The sequence below is a fragment of the Mobula birostris genome, chromosome 3 (assembly GCF_030028105.1).
Source record: "Mobula birostris isolate sMobBir1 chromosome 3, sMobBir1.hap1, whole genome shotgun sequence".
Lineage (NCBI taxonomy): Eukaryota > Metazoa > Chordata > Chondrichthyes > Myliobatiformes > Myliobatidae > Mobula > Mobula birostris.
The window spans coordinates 98,407,449-98,429,138 of record NC_092372.1 but is presented as its reverse complement, the minus strand read 5'-3'; the positions used below and the strand labels follow the sequence as shown (position 1 = coordinate 98,429,138).

The window sequence follows — 21,690 nt, the reverse complement described above, 5'->3', positions numbered from 1 at the left end:
GTAGAGTACAGCGTAGGGTACGCTGCTACATTGTACCTATGGTGCACATTTGAAGCACAAGTATAAATCAGCCTTTAGAGTCTTTCAATTCTTGTTTGGGGGATCTTCGCCTATTCTTCCTTGCAAAAGGTTTCTAGTTCTGTGAGATTCTTGGGCCATCTTGCATGCACTGCTCTTTTGAGGTCTATCCACAGATTCTCGATAATGTTTAGGTCGGGGGATTGTGAGGGCCATGGCAAAACCTTCAGCTTGTGCCTCTTGAGGCATTCCATTGTGGATTTTGAGGTGTGTTGAGGTTCATTATCCTGTTGTAGAAGCCATCCTCTTTGCATCTTTGGCTTTTTTTTTTACAGACAGTGTGATGTTTGCTTCCAGAATTTGCTGGTATTTAACTGAATTCATTCTTCCATCTACCAGTAAATTTTCCCCATTGCACTGGCTGCAACACAAGCCCAAAGCATGATCGATCCACTCCTGTGCTTAACAGTTGGGGAGGCGTTCTTTTCATGAAATTCTGCACCCTTTTTTCTCCAAACATACCTTTGCTCATTGCCACCAAAAAGTTCTATTTTAATTTCATCAGTCCACAGGACTTGTTTCCAAAATACATCAGGCTTGTTTGGAACCTTTTGAATAGAACTTTTCTGTGATACCCAAACCCAAGCGGTGCCCAAACTTTTGCTTCGGGCCCTTTTCCTTTTTTGTTATTTTGAAACTGTAAAAGATGGAAATAAAAAAGTTTTCTTGATTAAAATATTAAAGAAATGTGTCATCTTTGACTTTATGCCTTTTGGAAATCATTTATCTTTTACTCGCTTAGCTATTCACAGTAACAGAAATTTTGACCAGGGGTGCCCAAACTTTTGCACATCACTGTATAATATAAATAGGAATTTTATTTCTTAAATTATTGCACTCTGTACAATCTTCTACACTGTTTATAGATCACTTCAAAACACAGAAAAACTTAAATTCCCACATTGGTAATTTTTTAAAATATATAGTTAAAAATATTAAGTTTAACAAAATAACTAAATGACCAAGCAAGGCTCCTAAGCTGGGCAGGTCATATCATCTGATGACAAGAGTACTACGCTACATGAATCAAGTCCTAAGATCTGAATTCCTACCTAAATCAACATTAAAACTTGGATATATTCCAATGCTAGAACTCCAATTCTGTGGAATTCATTGCCAAAATAAACATCAAACATATGCTGCAGAATAGCATTTACTATGTAAAGATTTAACGTAAAGTCTAGTCTCACAATATAAAATAGCCATTAAATATTTGCAAGCTCATCTGGTAATACAGTAAAATTGCAAAAGCTACAAGTTCAAAAGCATTTATTTATTTGGTGATACCGTACAGAGTGGGTCCTTCCGGCCCTTCGAGCTACACTGCCCCAGCAACCCCCAACAAACACAATTAATCCCAACTTAATCATGGGACATTTATAATGATCAATAAACCTATCCAGTATGTCTTTGGACTGTGGGACGAAAATAATAGGACTTGGAGAAAACCCACACATTCCATGGGGAGGATGTACAGAGACTCCTCACAGAACGGTGCCGGAATTGAACTCCAAACTCGAGAATGTCCCAAGTTGTAATAGTGTTGCACTAAGCACTACACTACCGTGGAAGATTTACATTCACTATTGATCCAAACAACAGAAGGCAATCTAAAACTCTATACTATAGAGACCAGTTTAAGGTGCAAAGCCAAATACTGGATATTCTAGAAATTTGAGATAACACAAAAGTAATGAAATACTAGGCATCTGTGGAAAGAATTCGTGCTTCAGACTGACCATCATATCGGAACTGATGAACTAATATTTTACGGATGCAACAGAACCATGAGTACTTTGGCTTTTGTTTTTAACACTGAGGCCTATCAACAGTACAGAAACAGACCAAAGTAATTCCTACTGGGCAAGTACCTTTTCCTGGACAGAGCTGGAGTACCCCAAGGTGAGGGAAGGGAAGTTTCATGTGTCAAGCAAGGCGGAACCTGTTCAGCAAAACTACAGACAAAAAATAGCAAACACCATTGTACAAAGATTGTTAAGAAGAAAAAATAAGCACAAAGCTTGTTAGTACAATTACTATTAACATCACAGATTCATTCAGGAAACAACATGCAAAGCAGCAGAAATACAGCAGCTTCAGCCAGTAAAAGAAAGAGGAGAAAGTTGTACCAAGGCAAGAAACAAAGTAAGTTTCCAAATTTTGGTAAGAATTATGATAATATGCAACATCCACAGAAATATCTCCATTTACACTCCTGTAGTAAAAGTGCATTAACAACGCTTTACTAACATTAGATTAAATACAAGAAATCTTAATAACTCGACTTTTTCCAGATTGGACTTAAAAAAAACCATGTAGCTCAAACTTGATTTTGCACTGCCTTTTCGGTTCACTCTCATCTCCACATAAACATACGAGTTATTGCAAACTTGAACAAACCATGCTTATCTGGTATAATCCGGAAGTTTAAACATGCAATCATTGAAAAAACATTGTAGTTGAATACTATTAAATGATAATTTAATAACATAGAAATACTGTCACTTCATTTTTGTAAAAATAATTAAAAACACTGAAAATCAAAATTGCACATGGTGGATAACTGAAATTGAAATAAAAAGTGCATTTTTTTGTTTTATGAAAAAATAAGATTTTGGGAGCAAATATTCAAAATGTTTTGAGAAATATTAGAACAGTTTCTTCCACCTATACACATATGATGCAATTCCCAAAGGAAAAATATAATTCAGATCTACAGGATATAGAGATAGACAAGATTATGCAAGTGTTGACATTAGTGGAGAAACATCTGCAGTGACTTGCTGTAGTTTTGCTCACTGGGCAACAAAATAACTTCCATTAACGTTCAAGTCCAATGAATGGAAATCTCACCCTTCCATCCCCATTTCTTGTTGGGTTTAGCTTTGCCATACTATGCTGCTGATTTATTTATTTCCTTTTATTCCTGCAATACAGGCTTTGCAAACATCACTAGCACCTCCGATTTCTCAGAAGTGAAGAGGAAGGAAGTAAGCAGAAAGCAGTATTGATAGGGGATTCACTGATTAGGGGACAGAGGAGATTCTGCGGACCAGAACAAAACTCCCGAATAGTATGTTGCCTTCAGGTGCTAGGGACAGAGGTGTTTCAATCAAGCCCACAGCATTCTTAAATGGGAGGAGGAGCAACCAGAGGCTGTGGTCCATATCAGGCCCAATGATATAGGTAGGAAAGGTGATGATGTCCTGTAAAATGAGTTCAGGGAGTTAGGTGCTAAATTAAAGGACAAAAACTCCAGGGTGGTGATGTCAGTATTGCTACCCATACCAGGTTCTAGTGAGGCCAGAAAAAGGAAGATAATGTAGTGTAACCCAGGCTCAGGAGATGGTGCAGGAGGGAAGGATTCAGATTTTTGGATAATTGAGTTCTCTTCACATTAATGGATGTATATTATAGATCTCCCAATAGTCAGCAGCATTTAGTGAAGTGAATCTGTAGTGTGATAATAGCTGCAAGAAAAATAGAAGTTGTGATTGTAGGTGATTTTAATTTTCTACATATTGACTAGTAATCCCATACTGTAAAACAGCGGTCCCCATCCACCAGGCCGCGGACCGGTACCGGGCCGCAAAGTATGTGCTACTGTCCGTGAGGAAACGATATGATCTGGCGATATGAGTCAGCTGCACCTTTCCTCATTCCCTGTTACGCACTGTTGAGCTTGAATGCACGCAAGGTCATTACCCACGCGTCATCCATGTCAGTGCGGAAAGGAGATCAACTCAAGCTTGCAAATGACGGCGAGCTGAAAAGTGTGTTTGACATAACATCTCTGCTGGCATTCTGGATCAAAGTCAAGGCTAAATAACCTGAAAACGTTGCTTGCATTTCCAACATATCTTTGCAATGAATGCAACGAAAACTAAATTGCAGAATAGACTGGACATAAGGAACCCCCTTCCAGTATCGCTGTCTCCCATCACCCTTCGATGGCACCGTCTTGTTGCAGGGAAACAAGCCCAAGACTCCCACTGATTCAGCAATATTGGTGTGTAGCAATGATTTTATATGTTCATACGAGGAAAATATGTGCTGTGTGTTTAACATCCAAACGTTACTTAAAATGTTATGATGCTATTGACTTATAAGTGACTTATACAGTAACTGACTTATCACTATATTCATGCAAGGAAAATATGTGCTGTTTGTTTAATATTAAATTCATTAGATAAACCCTTTTAGAAACGAAATGGAGTGTATTAGCCACTACAAAGTGACTTATAGTTGACTGATCTTCTATATTCCGGTCGTGATTAACACCCCCCCCCCCGAACAGAATCACCAAAAACGATTTGTAGAAAAAAAATCAGCACGTACACACATGTGCACACAGGTGCCCGCGCAAGGCTTCATGGTAATTGTAGTCTTCTTGGGGTAAACACGTCTTTGACGCTTACTCTTGTACGTTGGCAACCCTCCCCTCCCCACCACCACCACCCCCCGGTCTGCAAAAATATTGTCAATAATAAACCGGTCTGCGGTGCAAAAAAGGTTGGGGACCTCTGCTGTAAAAGGACTGAATAGTATAGAATTTGTCAAATGTGTTCAGAAAAGTTTTCATAATCAATATGTAGAGGTCCCAATTAGAGAAACACGCTTCTGAATCTCCAATAATGAGATAGGGAACATGACAGAAGAATGTGTAGAGGAGCACTTTGGCTCTCATTTTCATAATTTCATTAATTTCAATATAATTATGGAGGATAGGAATGGTCCTCTGGTTGAGATTCTAAATTGCCCTTATTGCCTTTTTAGTTGCCTTCTGTTGGTTTTTTAAAAGCTTCACAATCTTCTAGCTCCCACTAATTTTGGCTGTATTGTATACGCCCTCTTTTGCTTTTATGCTGTCTGACTTTCCTTGTCAGCCAAGACTGCCTCGTTCTCCCTTTTAGAATGTTGCTGCTTCTTTGGGATGAACTGTACTTGTGTCTTCTGAATTACTCCAATAAACTCCTGCTTTCCTGTTCTCCCTACTAGCATTCCCTCCAATCAACTTTGGGCAACTCCTCTCTCATAACTCTGTAGTTACCTTTACTCAAGCATAATACTGAAACCTTTAATTTTAGCTTCTCCCTCTCAAACTACAGGGTAAATTGTTTCATATTGTGATTACTGCCTCCTAAGGATCCTTTACCCTAAGCTCCTAAATCAAACCTAGTTCATTACACAGCACCAAATCCAGAATTGCCTTTCCTCTCATGGGTTCTATCACAAATTGCTCAAAAAAGCCATCCCCTAGGCATTCCACAAATTTTCACTCTTGGGACCCAGGATCAACTTGATTTTCTCAAACTACCTGCATGTTCTTCTTTATTCAGTAGGTGGTGAGAGAGTGGGAAGAGCTGCCTGAAGATCTGGTGGATGCAGGTTCAATTGCAACAAATAACAGAAGTATAAATAGGTACATGAATGAGAAGGGTATGGAGGGTTATGATCTGTGTATGGGTAGAAGGGACTAGCCAGGAACATGGGTTGGCATGGACTAGATGGGTCAAAGTGCCTGTTTCTGTGTTGTAGTGCTCCATGACTATGGAAACTGGTCAATTCAAAGGGCAATTGGAAGTCAACCACATTGGTAAGTCTGGATTAACACCAGAATCAGACCTTGCAAAACTGGCATTCTCTGGAGGATATCAGTGAATTAAACTTGTTGAGTTTTTGTTGACAGTCATCATAACCAATAACCATCTTAATTAACACTATTGCCAAATCCTAGAATCGATACATATGTTATTTTATCAGGATATCTTCAAATTCTACCTTGATGGATTTGAAACTGGTAATCTTTTTACCTTTTTTTTAAAAAACACAATTTTTCAGAGAAATACTTCAAGGGCAGTGTGGATTAAATCTAACAAAAATGTGTATCTTCATGTGGTATAGCTATGGGATATACATGTCTAAACATAGCAATCTAGTAAAGTAAGAAATGTAAAAAAAAACAGAATAGAAGTAATTATTCTTCCTAAATGTGTTTACTCGGATTATTGCTCATAGAAGTAAGTAAAATGAATAAAGAGCTTTAACAAACCCTGAGCCTCTATAAGTTGCACTTGTGGTGCAAATAAATACTTAGAAAATAGTACAGTGAAGAAACACACTCCTCTGTCCAAGATGGTGTGTAAAAGTACTGAAATTAGTTGTTAAATGCCCAGCTAAACTAATCCTTTCTGCCTACACAATGTCCATATCCCTCTATTCTCTGTGTATTCATGCATCTAAAAGCCTCTTAAATATCTCTATCACGTTTGCTTCCATTACTACTCTGGCAGAACATTCCAGACACCCACCACTGTATAAAATAAATCACTTCCAGCATTGGCAATGCTCCCCAACTCTTTCTGCGCTACATTACAACTGCATTGGTGCTGCTTCATCAATTTCATCAACTTTGGCTCCAACTTCCACCCTGCCTATTTCTGACAAGCTTCTCTTATTTCTAAATCTCTCTGTCTCCATCTCTGGGGACAAACTGTCTAATGATATATTTTATATATCTACTAAATCTTACATCTATCTTGACCATACCTCTTCCCACCCTGTGATCTGTAAAAGCTGCTATTCTCTTTTCTCAATTCCTTCGTCTCTGCTACATCTGGTCCCAGGATGAGGCCTTCCTTTCGAGAACGTCAGAGGTGTTCTCCTCTTTCAAAGAATAGTCTTTCTATTCCTCTACCACTGGTGCTCCCCTCGCCTGCATTTCCTCGATTTCCCAGGCATCCCCTCTCTCCCATCGCCTTAACAGGGATAGAGAGCCTCTTGAACTCACCTACCACCCTATGAGCCTCCACATCCCACACGCATCATTTGGCAACTTCCGCCATCTTCAATGAGATCCTACCAGAAATATATCTTTACCTCACCTCCACTCTCCGATTTCTACAGGGCTCACTCCCTTTATCCAATCGTCCCTCCCCACTTACTTCCCTCCTGAATCTAGTCTTTGCAAGTTTAAGTGCTACACCTACCCAATCAACCCCTTCCTCACTTTGATTCAGAGCCTCAAACAGTCCTCCCAAGTGAGACAACACTTCACCTGCATATCTGTTGGGGTCACCTATTATATCCGGTGCTCCTGATATGTCCTCCATTTCAATTCCAATCCCCATTCCTATTCTGATATGTCAGTCCATGGCCTCATCTACGGCCACGATGAGACCACTCAGGTTGGAGGAGCAATACCTCATATTCCATCTGGGTAGCCTCTAACATGATAGCGTTAACATCAATTTCTCTAATTTCTGGCAACTCTCCCCCCCCCCCCACTTCCTTCTTCTTCCATTCCCCAATCTGTCTCCCCCTTACCTATTCTCTTCTCATCTATCACCTCTCCTTGGCGCCCCTCCTCCTTTCCTTTCTCCCATGGACCACTCTCTCCTATCAGATTCCTTTTTCAGCCCTTTAACTTTTCCACCTATTTCATCCCAGCTTCTTATTTCAACCCCCCTTCCCCACCCATCTGGCTACACATCAATTTCTAGCTTTTATTCCTTCCCTTCCCCCCCCCCCAACATACACCTTCTTATTCATCTTCATCTTCTTCCCCTTTCCTTTCCTGTCCTGACGAAAGGTCTAGGCTCAAACATTGACTGTTTTTTCATTTCCATAGATGCTATCTGACCAGCTGAGTTTCTCCAGCATTTTGTGTGTGATACTCTGGATTTTCAGCATCTGCAGAATTTCGTGCTTATTACTTGCTCTGGACATTTCCTTTGCTCTTACCCTCTCTCAACTTAAATGAATGCCCTCTGACAACCTGTCAACCCAAGGAAAAAGATCTTATAAACTCATGATCTTATATTCTCATTATCTTATAAACTTCTATCTGGTTTCCTCTGCCTCTACCACTCCAGAGAAAGCAACAAGGAGTTTGTCCAACTTCTTCAAATTCAAGCATCATCCTGGTAAGCTTTATTTGCACCCTCTCCGTCGTCCCCACATCTTTCCTATCATAGGGTCACCAGAACTCAATGCAATACTCTAGATGCAGCGTAACCAATTTTATAAAAATGGTTTTTATAAAATGGTAAACATACATTCTTGACTCTTGGACTCAATGCCTCGAGTAACAAAGGTAGGCATGCCATATGCCTTCTTTACACCCAGCAACTTGTACAGGCACTTTGAGGGATATCTGATCGAGGACCTCAACATCCATCAGTACATCAATGCTATTAAGATTTCAGCCATTAACTGTGTACTGCCTCTCTACATTTGATCTCCTGATGTGCCACACATCACACTTGGCAAGATTAAACTCCATCTGCCATATCTACTGTATCCCACTTTATCCTTTGGCAATCTTCCATGTTCTCCACAACGCCTTCAAACTTATATTACCTGCAAACTTACTGGCCCACCCAACCAATGGTTTCATCCAAGTCAAGCAGAGGTCCACTATGGATACTTGCAAAACACTACAATCACAGACCTCCAGCTAAAATTAAGATCCATCAACCAGTACCTTCTGTCTTCTATGGGTAAGCCAATTCTGAATCCAAATGGCCAAGTCACTGTGGAGCTCACGCACCTCAATCTTCTGGAGGAACCTACCATGTGTGACCCTATCTTAGGGATTCTTAGGAAACAGTACTTGTGAGCATATGGAAAACCATGGCCTAATTACAGGACACCCAGAATGACTGTGCAGGGCAAGTCATGTCTTAATAACTTGACTTAGCTGTTCTAAGAGGTGACAAAGGTAATCAGTGAGGGCAGAGTGGCTGACTTTAGTAGATAAGTTTGAAGTTCAAAGTAAATTTATTATCAATCTGTTTATATTATAATATACTACTTCAAGATTCATTAAAATGAATTAAGCACCTATCCCTAATCTGTCCGTATATCAGTTCCCTAATGACTCAGAGACCACCCGGGGGGGGGGGGGGGGAGGGGGTAGAGAGGAGAGAGGTCAGTAGTGTAAATCCAGTAAACCCAGAGTGATTGCACTTTTCTGGTTTTTGAATTCCACAGTGACTGCACCTTCATTATTTTCGAGTTGCCCAAATCAAACTGTTTTTTAAAGTTGTCCTTAACGGTTCTAAAATGGTACTAGCTAAAGTTTGCAAACTCCTAACAAAGAAGTAAGATTTTCCCAAAAATATTACGTCCAAACTCTGTCATACAATTTGTAACTGCCAGGACTAAAACAATTAAAATACTTATAAACCAGTAAAAACATTGAAACAAACACGAATAAATTGAAAGTGAAACATTGCAGTTTCAGAAATCACACTCATTGTTTCCAGTAAAGATCAAGATGGACAAAAAAAATCTACCAGTGATGTTAATTTTAGCACAAATACATGTCCAAGTTCCTCTATAGACATTAATTTTACTTAACTCCATATTAACACAGGTAAATCACAATTGTGTATACATACAAGGATCATAATCTTAAAGAATTAGAATAAAAAAATTAAGTCACTTCTATCTAAGTACTAATACTAAGAATTCAGTATATAACAACTACCTTATTCCAATAAAAACTGCCGTGCAACATTTGTCATTCATGTATTCATGAAATCTTCATCTTGTTCTTACCAAGTGTCCCCATTTAAAGAAAAAATTGAAAAATCGTCTATCATGAATACTAAAATTTAACAGTACTGAAACAGACAGTTGTTTGAATTGATATTTTGTAGAAATAAAAAGCTTACTTTAAAAGTATTGATCTGGTCCTTACCTGTCAAAAGAATCCGTGGCCATTTTATACAGACAACAGAAAAGTTTACTACAGTGTTTCAGTGTGGGACCTGCTGAATCCAACAATGCATCATCTTCAAGTATTTTTTGAAATGGCTGGATATTTGACGGGTATGACGTTGTTGCACATATTTGTCGTGTATTTGAGAAACAACCGAGCAAACGCACAGCATCTGCTAGTTTTTCATACTGAATTTCAGTTTTAAAGAAATGGGAATTAGCAGGTTCGTAACGCATTGCTGCTGTCAGTGTAGAGATAACAGTATACACCAGTTCAAAGACTTGGTTTGAGTTCACCTTTTCCCACACTCCTTTAGGTTGGTTACTCAAAGATTGTTCCATTGCAACTAACAGCGATGTGACGTAAACGAATCCCCCAACTTTTCGGAACACCGTCCGTGTGCGATGACTTTCTCTCAGCACAGTAAGGAGAGCCTGTGGAGACAATTGGCATTTCAAGAAAACAAATATGCAGGTTATTGGAAATATAGAGTAGATCTCTAGTATAGCATAATCTGGTCAGGGTTCATAAAAGATTTACCAAGACCTCAATAAATTCAGAAATAACCATGTGAGAACCTGTCATCTCCAAATATTCAAACCTAGATATTCACCTACAGCAGCTTCAAGTATTAATCCTAACTTGAGTTATTGATCAAAACTTCCTGCATTATTTAGTTCTTACAGTTCATAAGATATTGAGTTGAAAATAAGGTTTAGATATTTGGCAGAGTTTAAAAGAAATAGTAGGAATATATAAGTGAACCCAATATACAAGTATAACACTTACCATGAGAATATCAGTCTTGAGCTGTAACTCTGTAAGTGGGGCTGTGTGCATCAGTCCTAATAAGGTACCCATATCATCATCACCACTAGGGGACAAAATCAACTGTTGTATGATCATCAGTGCAGACTCCCGGCACTGGGGATACTTCACTATATTATGAACACATCGTGCTCCTCCAAACTCCCGGAAAACACCTTAAAATAAATGTAGAATAAAAATTGATTTTGAATAATTTCATAATATTCTGTTGCTTTCAGAAGCCAATAACCAACTAGCAACTTTTTGGGAAATTGTCAGCAACTGAACTACTTGGAAGAAAATTACATAGTCATGGAGAGAATAAGTAAACTGCAAATAACACCCAAACCACAACCAATTCCAGATCCTTGGAGCACTGAGGCAGCAACACCAATTGCTGTTCCACTTAGCCATGGTTTCACATACTATGAGATGTGCACTAAAGTATATACCAACTTGTTTTGTGGTGCTACATTATGAAATGAAATTATGAAAAAATAAATATTTCATGAAGAGTCCATAATTTAACATGCATTCACACAATCTGAGTAAAACAACCCTTTTTACCAATTGACTCTGAATATTAATATAGTTATATAAATTCCACTGAATAAAATTTCTAATTTGATGTTAACACTTAAATGTAGCATTTATGTTGAAACAAATGCCATTACTAGTTATTAGCAATACAGTGAAAGTGAAAAGAAACTACCACTTCCCAAATAAAATTTGGAACCTTTACATTCATTTTGGTTCAAATGAATTTGATTTGCTTAAAACTATCAACTATTATCAATTATTCAAAAAACATTTTATAGAACCCATTTGAAAATTATCATAGTACATCTGTGATAATTTCTTCCGATCCCTATTTTGCCAACCAATTTCAAGATATAAGATTCATTTATTATCAAAGACTGCATAAGTTATACAACCTTGAGATTTGCTTGCTCACAAAGTAAACCCAATTAAAGAAATAAAAGGAATAAAAATAAAAACGCCAACACTCGATGTGCAAGAGGAAGAAAAAAAATTAAGTCATGCAAACAATTGAAGTAAAAAACATCCCGAACCAAAACTGAATCCTCAGATCTGAACCCCGGAACAGCCTGAAGTAGGCCCAAAGCCTCGCTTGTCAGTTCATGTATTAGTGGGCATGGATCGCAGCAACCGGGGCAGTCTTCATAGCTTCAATGCCATGGAGATAACCATCATGGAGAAAGAATGAAATCGGCTCTTGTCCTGACCGATAAAGTCTTTTCAGTCTATCTGGGCAGGCGTTTAAATGGACACAGCAACAGAATAACCAAAAGCTCTGGCACCCTGGAGAGAGAAGATTGCAGAGAGCGAGTGAAATCGCTCTCGCCTCTGATCTGGGCCAGCGTTTAAATGGTCTAAACAGCGTATTGTACCTTGTACTAAGACCCAGCTACTGCAAAGGACTTGGGGCCTAGACCAAACCGCCCAGTTTTGCTCCAGGCCCAAATTCCAATGCCCAGCCTGATGTCGGTCTCAAACTCTTCAGATCAGCTCAGAACCCAGATTGATCGAACCTCGCTCCCTGGCCAGTTTAACAAGCACTGGAACTCATCTGCTCTGGCCCTGACTACTTCTTTTGGCGTCCAGAGCAATCCAAACTCATACCCGGGCCAGCTCTAGTGGCATCAGATCTCCAACTGCAACGATTCTGCAACACATCATCTCGGTTCATCCCCCAAACTCACCTTGCCATCGCTCATCCCTTCATTGTTTGTGTTGATAATTTAATACAATTTAAAAGAAAAGGTAATTTTAGTTTTAGTCAGATTTCTTATCTTCTTGACTACCAGAAGCTGTCATACATGTTCAGTAGCGCCATCTTAACCAGAAGTTCTTTCAAGATGCTCATACCGTGTGTGATTGAGTCAATTTCCAAGGAGTATTGTTTTATGTTAATACTGTATATATTGTGAGACAATGATGTAACACAAGGAATTCAAAACTATTAGTAGTAAATAATTATACCTTCTTTGAGACCAGACCGACCAATATAGAGCCATGACACACTGAACACAACTGAGTCCTTAGTTCCAAACAAATTTATCAGGATTTGAAGTATTTCTGTGTCAATATAGTTTTTTTAATTGTCCACCAACTGTGACATATTTACAGGATAATGTGGAGGGGAGGTGCATTATGGTAGACAGTACTCAGTTAGAGTTGGTTCACTCAGGGAATGCACATGATCTTGTACAGCTGACATGGACAGTTCCAAAACACATATACCAATAAGTGTACTTTTTTGTAGGTTATGCTTAAAAAGTGGATTTCAAAAGTGTTTTTTGTTTGATATTATTCCTAAATTAAGCAAAATGTAAATATTCCAGGCTGAATGCTTTTAATGAAAGCCTTTACCGAAAATGACAGGAATGACCTGGGCAACGTTATGGTGAAGAAATGCGTGGTTTATTCCATAAGATTGAACAATCAGATCTGATGAGAAGACCACTGATGTAAAGTCACTGCTTATTATATCCAACATCTTTTGTCAGTAATGTTATACATACCTAAACCATTATCCATCTCTGCATCATCTGATTGGGTAAATAAGAACAGGAAATCATTTACTACTTCAAACTATTCAGTGAGATCATGGCTCATACATGACCAAATTCAATTTACATTAAAACTCACATAATTCACTATCCAGATATTCAGAAGTCCCAACTGGTTGTTAGCTACCACACCAGGTGATACTTGCCATGGCCCTCCCTGGTGAGTGCAGGAAATAGGGCTGCTGTGAGTCGACAGGTGACAAAGGGAACAGGACTCAGATGAGCGGAGAGGGAGAAGTGAAAACAGAACTCCAACTGGTTAACAGGTAGAGTGGGAACCATGACGAGTGTGACTAGGAGAATGGCAAACACCATTTGTGAACTAAATGATGAACCATGAAGATTTGCAAACAGTTGCACAGCAGATTATCACAAACACAAGAAAATTTGCAGATGCTGGAAATCCAAAGCAATACAAACAAAACTCTGGAGGAACTCAGCAGGCCAGGCAGCATCTATGGAAAAGAGTAAACATTCGATTCGAACCGAGATGCTTCATCAGGACTCTGTCAATCAAAGCTTGACTGTGAATTGTTCCTGGAGACATCTAGAGCACGATGTATATCAGTGATCTCCTTGTTCAAGGAAGGATGTTAAGCATTGAAAGCAGTTCAGAGAAGGTTTAATAGTTTTCTGAAATTGTTATGTTAGCTAATGAGTTGATTAAATTAGTTTTTAACTTGTACAAGAATTTAGAACTATATGTCATCAATTAAAATTATAGATGTTCCAGGTAAAGGAACATAAACATCTTCCAGTGACATTCAAAGCATTATTATGCAAATTCATCTGCCACCAATATTCTAGATTAACAATGACTAAAAATTCAACCAATCATGCAAATGCTCTGGTTACCAGAGGAGGAAGCAACTAGCTTCTGCACTAAAATGTTCATTTATCACTTGCGAAATATCTATTACAGCAAAGTATAAAATATGACAAAATGCTCTGAACTTGCATGGATGGACAAAACTGCAGCACAATCCAGGATAAAGCCTGAATGTCACCTCACAAGTCTCAAGCTCGATCAGTGTATTGTGGCAATTGTGCTTGACTGCAACTCAACAACACTTCTTTGGCAGCAATTCCCAAACCTAACAATTCCTACTAGAAGGGTAATTAAAATTTCCTCTCCAAACCAGTTTATCATTTTACCACTGCCCATGAATTAAAATGTTACTTTCCATTTTCCACAATCAGTATGGGAATATCTTCATTAGAAGACTGCACTATTCCAGAACATTAACAATACCTTTTCAGGACATTGTGAGTTGACTAATACTGCTGGCCTCATTGGTAATATCCATGTACCAAAAATGAATAAAGAACTATGTGCCATTCTCTTGGGTAAAGAGGAGGAATCCCCATGCCAAAATTACTGTTATAATGTAAACTTAAGTATTTTCTTCAAAAGCATTGTAATTGAATTTATTAAAAGATGCTCAAATTACCTGCATTTGTGTTTGATCCTTGCAAGAGTACTGTCAGGGCCTCCATCACCAACAGGGCAAGCTGATTCCGGTCTTCCAATGAAAAGTTTGCTTTAGATTCTGTTTTAGGAAAGACATTTCCAAGGGAAAAATAGTAAGTTCACTTCATCATTACAGGCCCTGATAAGTGCAACTGTATTGCCGAATCACGATTACCAAAATACACCTGTGTTGACAACCAATGGAAATACCAAACTAAAACTGATTAATAGCTAAATTGGAATTAGAATATTAAATATATTTCAAGAAAAACATTAAATCAAATGAAATCCAATCTAAGACTGGAGCATATAAAGCAGAATGGATTAACAAAATAGTAGGAGAAATTTTACAAGAATAAGCAGCAAAAGACAAACAAGTTAATTAGGAGGGAAAATTGATGTTGAGAGAAAATTAGTAATTAATATCAAAACAAACAGCAAGGGCTTTCAGGGCTATACATAAGAGGGTAGGGAGGCTAAGTGTGAGACCCTTACAGACCATGTCTAGGAAATTAACAACGGTTAAGAAGGAAATGGCAGATTTTGAATCACATTTTGCATCAATCTTCAAAGTGTAGGACACTGGACAAATCCCAAAGATTTCTGATTGACTAAGAACTTGAAAGAATCAGTATTGTTATAGACTGACAGGCCACCAATCTTGATGACCTACATTCAACGGTTCTAAAGGAAACAACTGCAGGAATAGCGGAGTCATTGGATGAAGTTTTACGAAACTCACTGAATTCTGGGAAGGTATCACTGAACTAGAAAACCAAATATGTGACTAAATTATTCCAAAGAAGGGATGCAAAATGTTGGCAAGTATAGGCAAGTTTGCTCAACATCTATTGTAGGCAAGATAATGGCATCTATATTCAAGAAAGAAATATTTATTAATTGAGAGAATCGTATTGTAATCAAACCAAATCAGTATACTCTTATGAAAAGGAAATTGTCTGAGAAACCTACTAGATTCTTTGAAGATGTAACGAGCAGAGTTGACAGAAGATAACCATAGATGGAATCAAGCTGGATTTTCAAAAAGGTATTGGAGGTGTCACATAAAAGGTTGATATACAGTATTAGGGGAAGTGCGTTGTCGTAGACTGAAGACTGGTTATCGCATTGAAGACAGAGTAGGAAAAAAAAAGTATTTTTCAGGTGAGAAGAACTAAATCATGCAGAATGTACTGCATCTTTGAAATTCCCTACCCTAGAGGGTTGTGAAGACTAGATCACAACAGATAATTTTTTGAAAGACTGGGAAAGTGAGGATTTATGGGGAGGTGATGCATGAGACACATCAGCCATGAATGACAGGGCAGGCTTGAGGTATTGAGTGGCCTACTCCCGTGCCTATTTTCTGGCATTCTTATGAGTGGACTTAGTGATCTAAAACTATATATGAATGAGCACAAAAGCAAATTACAATACGCAATTTGCAATGTGCCCAACAATATTTTAATGGATGCCAACCTTAGCGCATTTGGAAAGCATTCTAAAATGATAATCACAAAATTGTAATCAATTTTTACACTTCAGTTCTGATAGTGAAACAATAAATAATGCTATATTTGACGTAATAACATCAAGTTTTATATGGCATTCCGATCTGAAAACTCAGGCAGAAAGCTAACAGCCAGTGTATTAAGATAGCCCCCACACTCATGCTTCCCACCCCATCTCTGTCATTCCACACAAGGAAACAAAATCCAGATAATATTATAATTCAAATACAATAGTTATCTTGGGAATATCTTGTTTAAAGGATGTATACAAATAAGTAAATACCTGGATCATTAGAATTCTGAATGGGCTCTTTTAAATGAGCAGCATATTTGTGCAGAAGATTCACCATCACCTCAAGTAATCCAACCTCTCGATACACATCCCTAAAAATAGGATCATGGCGTGCAAATTTCAAAAGCGTCTTCATTGCGATGATGCTACATTGGTAAGAGGTGCTGGACTTTAGCAAGATGCTGACACTTATTAGTTCTTTACACGGAATATAGTTTAAGCTGAAGATAATAAACTCCAACATTTCAAAGTACTTGGGCTGCACCTCTGGGGCTTTGGAAATCTTCTCAGCAAACTGAGAGAGAGTGTGCTGAGATTCTAAGATGAAGTAATTGGCATTATCTGCCATATAGATGTTTGAAATGGCATCTAAAATGATTCTGGCAAGATGGCTTGTTTTCACTTTTAAAAAGGCGATCTGAAGAACAGAAAAGGCTTGGATGTTTTTTACTGTGCGACCTAGTTTAAGAAAAGGATGACAGTATTCAATGCACAATCTTAATAACTAGTCCACAATTTTAGAAAATGCAATCCAGATATGCTCCAATAATGTAAAATTGAGCTATGTGAAATCAAAAACAAACAGTAGCAAATATTTTCACATTATTAATAGCCAGAAACGATACAGCATTTAATTTGCTGATAACCTTTGAGACAAGAGTGTTACAACTTTCTTAATGAACACTGGACCCTGAATCCTATCAATACCACAAATTGTTTTCCACAGACAGTACAATAAAATTTTCAATGTTAATGTTTCATGGTTTAGTACAGCATTTTCCACAACAATTACGAAACAATACAAAACAAAAAGAAAATGGTGTCAAGGCTTTTTGATTTAACAAAAATTCACTCTCTCCTTCTTAGCTTTCTCCAAGAATGCTTGCCTAATTATATTAGAGCACATTAACTTTCCTTCTTGTTTTTAAACTATAGAGGAATACAATTGGTATCAATATGACTTGATCATCTGCAAATGTAGCAGTGCTGAGGATGAAAGGGGTGAGAGTTCCAATTTCCTATAGGTGAACATCACCAAAAGTCTGTCATGGTCCGAACACAAAGATGACAAAGCCAAGAAGTCAAAGTTCACCAATGCGTCTTCTTCCTCAGAAAGCTAATGAAATTTGGCATGTCCCCATTGACCATTACCAATTTTTATTGATGCACCATAGAAAGCACCCTATTTGGATGCACAACGTTCTGCGCATGACCACAAGAAACCGCCAGGAGTTGTGGACACAGTTTAGCACATCATGGAAACCAGCCTTCCCTCTTACGGGCTCTATTTTTTTCACTGCCTTAGTAAAGCAGCCAGCATAGTCAAAGACCCAACCTACTCAGACATTTCTTCCCTCTTTCATTGGATAGATACAGAAGCCTGAAAACACATACTGCCAGCCTCAAGGTCAACACCCACATTGTTAATATAAGTTATTAAATAGTTCCGTAGTATGATGAGATGAACCCTTGGCCTTTTACCTTATTACTTACCTGCACAGGACTTTCTCTGTCACTGTCACACTTTATTGGGCATTGCTTTTGTTTTACCTTGTTCTATCACAAAGCACTGTTTAATGATTTGGTCTGTATGAAGTGTGCAAGACAAGCTTTTCACTGTATTTCAGTACGTGAAAATAATAAAAGAATTAAAATTCCAATTTTGTTTAGTATTGTAACCAACACCACAGAAGCAAAATTACATTTAAATATATTTCAAGACACCTGATCAACATTAAAACTTCATTATCAAAACTTATCTAGTGATAATGATTGCAACAGAAATGATCATGTGCATCAAAATGGAGTGCTGACATGAATTAGGTCACCATGTTACATTTTCAAGAAATTAAAACTTCCTTGCAGGAAATTTATGATAATTCTACACTTTAAATAAATATTGACAAAGAATTCATTGTATTACCTTTGCCAGAAGGTTGTGGTACTGCAAATCCTGGCAGAAGGAAAGGTGCTCCACTACTTATGCCTGTGGGTCTTAATTCATTGATTCCGTAGGTTGTCAATGAAGTCACCAAGTGTACCAAGTCTTTTAATGCTTCTTTAGCATCAGGCTCTTTTGTTTGCTCCAATCTAAAATTTGCATGTATAGAAATAAGTTGAAAACATCAATTATTTGCAAAACATAATTAAAACTAACTGCAGAGTCTTCTTTCTACAAATCACCTCCAATTTGAAAAATTATAATGAAGAACAGCCCCAATTTAGTCTTCAGCATATAGTAAGGGAGGATTTTGACAGCATATGGACATACAGAGGGAGGTGGAAGTTGCTTAGTTATTTCAGTAGAGCAGCTGATTGTTGAGGCTCCTGTTGATCCCTGATTTGAGCAAAGTGCTCCCCAGAAGTTTGGACCAGGCAACTTATTGCAAATGAAAACAGGTCCTGCAAGGAGATGACCAATGGCTGTGAAGAACAGGTAGTTTAATGGAAATTTCAGGACAATATTAATAACAAAAACTCTGTGTTTACTGCCAAACTGAACACTGACAGTCATAAAGTTACACTCAACACTACAGCTTCACACAGTAGGCTACAACAGATGAATAATAAGAGAAGAGAGTAACTGTTTACTCGGTGATTAGCATTAAAAGATTTAAGTACTAAATTGGGTTCAACACAAATGCCCTGGCAAAATCGTGACATCCAAAAAAATATTGGTGATGTGACAATAGCAAAAAAACAAGGCGTAGGACTGATTCCTGCCAAATTATTTCACCTTCATTCACTGCTAGGTTTTACTTAGTGTACACTTAAAAGTGCCAATACAGTGCAGTGAAAAACAATTTTATATTGTGCAAACAGTGCTTTTAATAAAAACAGACTGGGCTGCTTTTTCATTTCTGAACTAAAATCAATCTGAAATAAATTTAATCTCTTCAATGTGTGTAGGTTTAATTTAGTCACTGCAATATTTTACAATTCTGTACGATAAAAATCTTTGGGGAGGGAATTCAATGCACAAACACGACCATGATTCACAATTTGCACAAATAACTGACAGCAGGTTTCTAACCCGGTGTTATACATTCCATAATTTTAAAAAATGAAACTAAATGAACCATCATCTCCTCAAGGTACACATACACTCAGAAAATCTTCACAACCAAGATCTGATACAATTTTATTTATTCCTCTTAAAACTATGCCAACCCAACTGAAAGCACAGGTAGACAAATGTGTTTTACACCCTAATTGAAATTAGATGCTATTAGATAGTAAAGCAGGAGCATTACTGTAGTATTCACAATATACCATCAGATCTACATTAAACTGCACATATTGACCATGAAACAGAGGATAAAAAAAAACAAAATAAATTTTCTTTTGTAGAAAATATATGGAAAATACTCAGCAATGCGGGCAGCATCAGTGAAGAAAGTTGATAATATTTCAAATCAATGATCTTCAATCTAATTGATGAAGCAAATTATTACATACTGTATTTAAGAAAATGTACCTAAGAGAAGGTTATTGACATGAACCATGAGAAACTGTTACCCCTCTCTGATCACCCATTAGTGATGTTCCACAAACTGCTGAGTATTTCCAGCACATTGTAAAACAAACACTTCCAATAATCCGCTATCCTACCATTCAGAAATCCCAATGGCTTGGCATCAGACTCACAAGGTGATGTGGCTGTACTCCCTTTTTGCCCACTGAAGTGCTGATCCTAGTCCTTTTCTGGGGCCCAGTTCCCATGCAACGTTCTCATTCACCACGGTCCTGCTGCTTCCACTTCATTTCCTTTCATTAGGTCACCTATTTCCACCCTTTCAATCCACCCACTGGAGTTCCAGTTTCCACACTCCCTTTCCACTCATTGGGGCCCTGGGTCAGATTATTCAATTTAGTACACAAAATTTTGCTTTAATAACCATAAATCTGCTGTACACTTACTTGAGCAGAAGATCACAGAGAAACTGGTAACCTTGGCAAGACCGAAAATCATCCAATAGAACTTGTGATATATCACTGGAGTCTTTAAGAAAGCAGGACAGCCCAGCAAACATTTCAACAACTTCCAAGGGTAAAAGGTCTTCTGATTGCTGCATATTCTGGATACATGTGGCTACACATTCTTTCTCTATATACAAAAATAACAGAGTATTAACATTTTGGAAAGTTGTTGGGATAAATTCAACTGATATTTTATTCTTCCAAACAAATGAGGGAAAAAAGAACAATTTTCCTTGATCACTTCATGCAGGTTCTTCAAAAATAATTTGTCCAATGCAAAATAAGGTACACGGTTTTTACCACAGAATATTTTGAACCTGCTTTACTACTTATTGGAGATAATTTTTAAAAATATTGGCCCCAGCTGACAAGTATAATTTTAAGTTAGGTAAAAGATATAAATATCAGAACTTAATCAGGAAAGCAAAAAATATAATCAAGGTTCTCTTCCACCCTGGTCATTCTCCCATCACCCCTCTCCCACTGATATGAGGATAAAAACTCCAACCACCAGGTTCAAACACAACTCTTCAAAAGGCCTCATATACTGAAAGATTAAATCTTAAACTCCCAATTTACCTCACTATTGCCTGTATATCTGTAACTGCAACACTTAAGTTCTGCATTCTGTTTTCCTTTTACAACTTATGGCAGACATCTGGCTAACATACAAAACAAAACCTTTTCACCATATCCCAGTACATGTGACAACAAACAAATTTAATGGAATTAGAACTGAAATTGAATTATAGTTCACATTCTTCTTTGGATATAAAAATACAAATGAAATGATATTGCAGGTACCTACCATGAATATATTTGATCACATTGAGACTAAGACCATGGCGAGATATGGTCATTAGCACCTCGCCTGCGCTCTTTCTCCAAAGGATATTGTGGGGAGGACACCAGGAGGTAATAGCACTGAACAGTAGCTGCAGGTCATCTTTTTGGGCAAGTTCTTCTGCTGGTGACACGCAGTTGCAGAGTTTCACCAAGATCTATCAAACAAAGAATCATAACTGTGTTGCCAAATTCTATAACTGCATTTATTTTATGTGCTTGCGAACTTGGCAACCTTCATAGCTGAGTCACAGGACAAAAATGAATCTAGTAATGCATCCTATTGATATAACCATGGTATCACTTAAAAACACGAACATATTTCTTTAAAAATACCAGATTCAAAAAGAAATTCCAAATATGATTAGAACATGTTGTACTTCATG

The 21,690-nt window shown here is 37.8% G+C and overlaps 1 protein-coding gene across 4 annotated transcripts in view; it reads right to left on the bottom strand.

The window, feature by feature from the left end:
- The window catches only part of wdfy3 (WD repeat and FYVE domain containing 3), a 336,513-nt gene that overhangs the window by 168,822 nt on the left and 146,001 nt on the right, over window positions 1-21,690 (bottom strand). For all 4 annotated transcript variants that reach the window (XM_072253130.1, XM_072253132.1, XM_072253131.1 and 1 more), the window contains exons 6-12: window positions 21,270-21,462; window positions 20,402-20,588; window positions 18,405-18,571; window positions 16,472-16,939; window positions 14,658-14,756; window positions 10,595-10,788; window positions 9,785-10,239 (exon numbers count right to left, since the gene is read on the bottom strand). In XM_072253130.1, coding sequence (XP_072109231.1) covers window positions 9,785-10,239; window positions 10,595-10,788; window positions 14,658-14,756; window positions 16,472-16,939; window positions 18,405-18,571; window positions 20,402-20,588; window positions 21,270-21,462 — 1,763 coding nt within the window. The remainder of the gene's footprint in view (window positions 1-9,784; window positions 10,240-10,594; window positions 10,789-14,657; window positions 14,757-16,471; window positions 16,940-18,404; window positions 18,572-20,401; window positions 20,589-21,269; window positions 21,463-21,690) is intronic.